The following is a 5,601-nucleotide window of genomic DNA, read 5'->3' as shown; positions in this document are numbered from 1 at the left end:
CAAAAGGTCAACTCTGACTTTCTCAAAAGGAGCCTTGGGCGGCATTACAGGGTGAAGCATTCCGGGGGCTACACCAGAAGGAGTTTTGTGACTCTGACATTCAGGACAGCTGGCCACATACTGGTCAATCGTGTGGCGCATCTGGGGCCAGTAGAATCGCTCCTGAGTGCGGTGCAAAGTTCTCTCCGATCCCAGGTGTCCGGAAGCTGGACTGTCATGCATGGCGCGTAAAACAGACAGACGGAGGCTTTCAGGTACTACTAGCTGGAACCGACGGCCAGTGTCTGAGTAAACCTTCTTGCACAGCAGGCCATCGCGTGCACAAAACTGGCTGTTCTTGGGTCTTGAGCAGCCTTCAAGAACGGCTTTAGGTTCTGGTCGCTGTGTTGCTCTGTTCGGAAGGTGCGAATATTGGGAAAACTCGTAGATAAGCAGCGATGTAATGCTCAAAGTCGTCCGCGTCACATTCTGTCGTGGCAAGTGGCAACCGCGAGAGGCAGTCCCCATCTGCGTGCCGTTGGCAACTTCTATATGAAATAGTATTGTCGTATTCTTGTAATTAAAGAGCCCAGCGGGCCAGGCGACCAGCAGGATCTCGGAGATTGAGCAACCAACATAGGGAATGGTGGTGTGTTACTACTACGAAAGGCCGTCCGTATTGGTAGCAACAAAAGCGCTGCACGGCGAAAACAACTGCCAGACACTCCGGCTCGGTGATGGTGTAGTTGCGCTCAGTCTTGCTTAGAGTCCGACTGGCGCAAGCAATCACATGTTCACGGTCATCATATAGCGCTGAACGAGGAGAGCACCGATGCTATTCCACTTGCGTCAGTATGCACTTTCGTTGGAGCAGAAGTGCCGTAAAATAGGATGGGATGTTACTTTAGTTGCCGGAAAGACGAGTCTCACTCAGATGTCCACTGGAACGGAGCGTCTTTATGTAGCAGGCAGGTGAGCAGGTAGGTGACGTCTGCGAAACGAGAGATGAAGCGTCGGAAATAGCACCAATGCCCAAAAAAAACTGCGGAGCTCCTTCACATTACAAGGTTGCTGAAACGCATCAACAGCTTAGGTCTTCTGAGGAGCAGACTGGACGCCATCACCATCGACGAGGTGACCAAGCACAATCGCCTGTTGCTCACCAAAACGGCACTTCTTAAATCCAGCACGAGGCCAGCTTGGCGCAAGCAGTTCAGCACGAGCACTAGGCGGTCGTTGTGCTCGTTGAACGTCCGGCCAAAGATGACTACGTCGTCCAGATAGCACATACAGACTTCCCATTTCTGATCGCGTAGTATAGAATCCATGAATCTTTCAAATGTCGCAGATGCATTGCACAAACCGAAGGGCATAACGTTAAATTCGAACAGTCAACCGGGAGAGATGAAGGTGGTCTTCTCCTTATCTGCTGGGTGCATCGGAATCTGCCAGTATCCAGACCGAAGGTCTACGGATGAAAAGTATGAGGAAGAGTATAAGCAGTCAATGGCGTCATCAATGCGGGGAAGAGGATAGACGTCCTTTTTAGTTACGTAATTCGGGCGGCGGTAATCTACACAAAATCGCAATGTGCTATCTTTCTTTCTCACAAGAATTACTGGAGCAGCCCGTGGACAGCACGACTCTTGAATGACGCCCTGCTTCAACCTTTCACGAACTTGCTCATTGATCACCTTGCGCTCGGATGGCGCCACACGGTACGGTGTTTGGCGAATAGGATGCGCATATCCAGTGTCAATGCGATGATTGGTGCGTGACCCTGGTATGGAGCGTCAGCTCGTGGCTTTTGAGAAATCAAGAACTGATGAATACTTCGATAAAAGATCTTCCAGAACATCACGCTCTGTGTCCTTAAGGGAATGACTAATCATACCACGCAGCTCAGCGTTCACTGGGGATGCTGCGACATGCCATTCTGGTAGATCCGTAACCAAGGCCACTGACGCGGGCACGTCTTCGCTACAAGACGCCAGCTTTTTGCCAGATGCTAAAAGAATTGGCTGCGTGGAGCAGTTAATGGTCCACAATCGCGTGCGGCCTTGGGTTATCGACACGATACAACGAGGAACCAGAAGAGATGTCTTCGCGCAGTTAGAATAATTAGGCGTGACGGTCGCATCAAATACTTTGGTCGCACGAAAGAAAACGAAACCGGAACGCACTGAACAGACATCGGGCGCCCAATGGTATCGTCGCACACGCATAAGCACGTCATCACGAACAAGAGGTTCGTCGAAGAACTCAGGCGGGAGGCAGCCTTTAACACTGATTTCGCCCGTGCGGCAGTCTACGGTTGCGCCACACATGAGCAGAAAATCGATACCAAGAATTACATCATGTGTAGACGGGGGCACCACGACGAATTCCGCTGGAAACACGGTTCCTCCAAGACCCATCTTGGCGCTACACACTCCAACAGGACACAACAAATCGCCACTAACGCTATAGAAGTTAGCATTTCCCTTCCAAGAAAACGTTACATTGGGTCCCAGAAGTTTTCGCACCCGTGTTAACTAAAACCATTGTGAAAATACCGTCAACTGACACACGGATCTTATTTTTTAGCATAGTCACGGAAGGAGGCATCTCTGCGAGTAGCGATCGTTCTCCGGTGGCCTCACCTCCATCGGCCGCGGCGCCTAGTTTCCCGGAGGTGGTGACTGGGAGCGACGCCGCGGAGATGGCGTACGGCGAGCACGAAATGCAGGCGGTGGAGTTAAACTCCGGTCGGAAGCTGGGGAGTGGTTACGCATGCCACCGGGCTGAAACTGGCCGTGCGGAGGAGGCGGCCAGTATCGATGGGAGTCAATTGGGTGATCACTTTGAGTATTGGTCGTGCCTGAGTACGCTGGTCGGTCATACCGTGTTGGCAGACGACGGCGGCATTGGAGATGTGGCCCGGGATGCCGCACCGGTAACAGATGGGAGCAGGGCAGAGAGAAGGTTGGTCCTGAAAGTACTCGATGTCAGGGTGTCGATAAGAGCCAGGTTCGTGCTGATCTGTAAACCTGGATGGTCGCCTAGGTCTTCGTGGGCGAAGGTGGTTACGCTGATTAGGATGTCTCGAAGAAACAGGGCTTGCGAAATATATTGCTGCGGCCTTCGTTGGAAGAGGCAGGGTGTGCTGTGTGAACAGAAGGGTATTCAGGCGGTGACTGCAGCTTGCAGGAAGGTTCGCACGGAAAAGATGGCTGGGAGGGCACTGGAGAGGCGTGCTGGCCATGAGAATCGAGCCGAAGCAGCTCTTCACGAATGATTTGTCGGATAGTCGATATACGGTCCGTCGAGACATGCTCGTCAACACTGGCGACGTTTGTCACATTGGCCAGTCCTCCAAACCTAGGCGTTATTCGACGAGTCTTCAGTGCTTCAAATGTGCGGATGTGGCTAAGGACAGCGGAGACAGTTGAGAGATCATCTTTAGCGATGAGAAAGTTATAGACATCATGTGCAATGCCCTTCAGAAGATGCCCGACTTTGTCCTCATCCGACATGTGGGAGTCTATCGTCTTGCACAACTTGAGGACCTCTTCGGTACAGGTAGTGCAGGTCTCGCCGGGTAGTTGGGCACGATGGGCGAGGGTCTGCTCGGCCCGTTTCTTTCGCGCTGACGAGTCACCCAAGCACTGTTTAAGTTCAGAGACAAAGCACTCCCATGTTGTCAGCGTGTCCTCGTGGTTTTCAAACCAAAGAAGGGCGGTGTCGGTAAGAAAAAATACGACGTTGTCGAGCTGTGTGGCGGCGTCCCAACGGTTGTAGCGGCTCACCCATTGGTAGGGGCGGAGCCAGTCGTCAACGTCCTCTCCCGCTGCGCCAGCGAAAGAGCAGGGCTCCCGATGCGGTGGATAAAGGACGGAAGCCGCTTGACTTGAAGTGGTAAGAAGCAGAGGTAGACTCATATGGCGGTGGCATGGTGATGAACAGTGGCGGAAGTCCAGCAATATGGCGATTACGACGAGGCTCCAGGGGCGCGTCAATGGCGGGGGCGATGCCGGGGAACCGAAACCGCACTCTCCACCAAAATGTAGTGCTCTTGATGTCACGACGTAAGGCAACGCTACTGCGACCAAACAACAATACACTCGAGCCAGACAGCAACTCCGCTACCACACACTTCTTCGTCCTCCTCCACTCTCAGCTCCTCTTCTTCATCCATCTCGTCGGTAAAATATAGAAAAATGCTCTGGACATAAAAAGCGTTTATAAATAATATTAATTGATTACGAAAAAGCATTTGACTCAGTCGAAATCTCGGCAGACATGCCGGCGTTGCTAAATCAGTGTAGATGAGCCGTATCCAGAAGTACTGGAAGACAATAGTGGCTTCATAGCAACCCTAGTTCTGAAAAAAGAAAGCAATAAAATTTTCATAAAAAAAGGTGTTGCGCAAAGAGACACGATCTCCCCAGTGCTATTCACACCTTTCTTAGACAGTATCCAGAGGCTAGGAATCGAAGTAGTTAGGGATAAGGGTAGATGGAGAATATTTCAGGGATCTGCGACTCGCTGACAATATTTCATTGCTAAGTAACTAAGGAGTTGAATTGTAAAAAAAATGATTGATGATAGACATGAAGAGAACGAAGGTCGGCCCGAAAATCAATATGCAGAAGACTAACGTAATGTTCAACAGCCTCGGGAAGGAGCAGTAGTTTTGAATATGTACAAAAGCACTGGAAGTGGTAGGCGAATGTGTCTATACTTAGGAGAGGTAGTAACCGCAGATCCGGAACATGAAAGCCGTGTTTCGACAGTCCCGTTGCAGGGCAGGCTGACAGGTTGTCGATGATTGAAGCGAGCTTGCCGCGCTTGCTGCTACTTGCACCGTCACCTGCACCGGCTGACTGACGCGGGCGAACACAGTCGCCGACATATCAGGCTGCCAATGGAACGGGGCAGGAGAGGCAGAGCTGCAGAAGATTTCGTTCACTCATATCAGGGCAAGTTAAAAAACCCCAAGTGGTTGAAATATGCGGAACCCTCCAAACGGCGTCTCTCATATCCTGATACATTGCTGGGCGAGTTGGTACTTATTCATTATTAATTTCTTTTATCTTGTCCTTTTTCTTCGTGTTCGCGCTGTTTATATTACTAATCTCATATCCTCAGTCGCTTTCGGGCGTTAAACTCCACAAACCAAACCAAACGACTGAGAGCACAAGAATCGTGGTGCGCGAATGCACTAGTCACGTAATTCTGTTTGTATTTCGCGGGCTTTCTTTTGAGCTCGGAAAACACTTGAAGCTTTCTTTACCGCAAATAAGGAAATGGAGTTTTTGGAAACTGCTCTCCAACTGAACTTAAGTCAATATTCAGTAAATTAGAAACATTAACATAATTAACCATTTATTCATTGTAAAACAAAACATTGCTTTATATTTCCATAATATTATTTAAATAAATAAATAAAAATTGTGGCGCGCGAGGCGAGACGGTTGGCAGCTGTACGCAACTGGTTTCCCCGGCTTACGTCAAACATTTGATTTTTTAACTCTCGGCTCGTGTTAGCTGGGACACCCGGTATGTATATACATATACAGGGTGTCCAAAATTAGACTTTACTGATTTTTAAACAAAAAGCACAATGCCCTACGCTAAAGC

General features: G+C 50.0%; 1 protein-coding gene across 1 annotated transcript; it reads right to left on the bottom strand.

The window, feature by feature from the left end:
• Window positions 1-3,053: 3,053 nt before the first annotated feature.
• On the bottom strand, window positions 3,054-3,899 carry LOC146201098 (uncharacterized). The gene has a single exon (XM_084592490.1). It carries the CDS (start codon window positions 3,897-3,899, stop codon window positions 3,054-3,056), a length of 846 nt encoding a protein of 281 aa, XP_084448616.1.
• Between the last annotated feature and the right edge of the window lie 1,702 nt (window positions 3,900-5,601).

The sequence above is a fragment of the Amblyomma maculatum genome, chromosome 2, assembly GCF_055883805.1.
Source record: "Amblyomma maculatum isolate TAMU_Amacu chromosome 2, ASM5588380v1, whole genome shotgun sequence".
Lineage (NCBI taxonomy): Eukaryota > Metazoa > Arthropoda > Arachnida > Ixodida > Ixodidae > Amblyomma > Amblyomma maculatum.
Note: the sequence above shows the minus strand (reverse complement) of the source record. Positions and strands in the feature narration are given on the sequence as shown.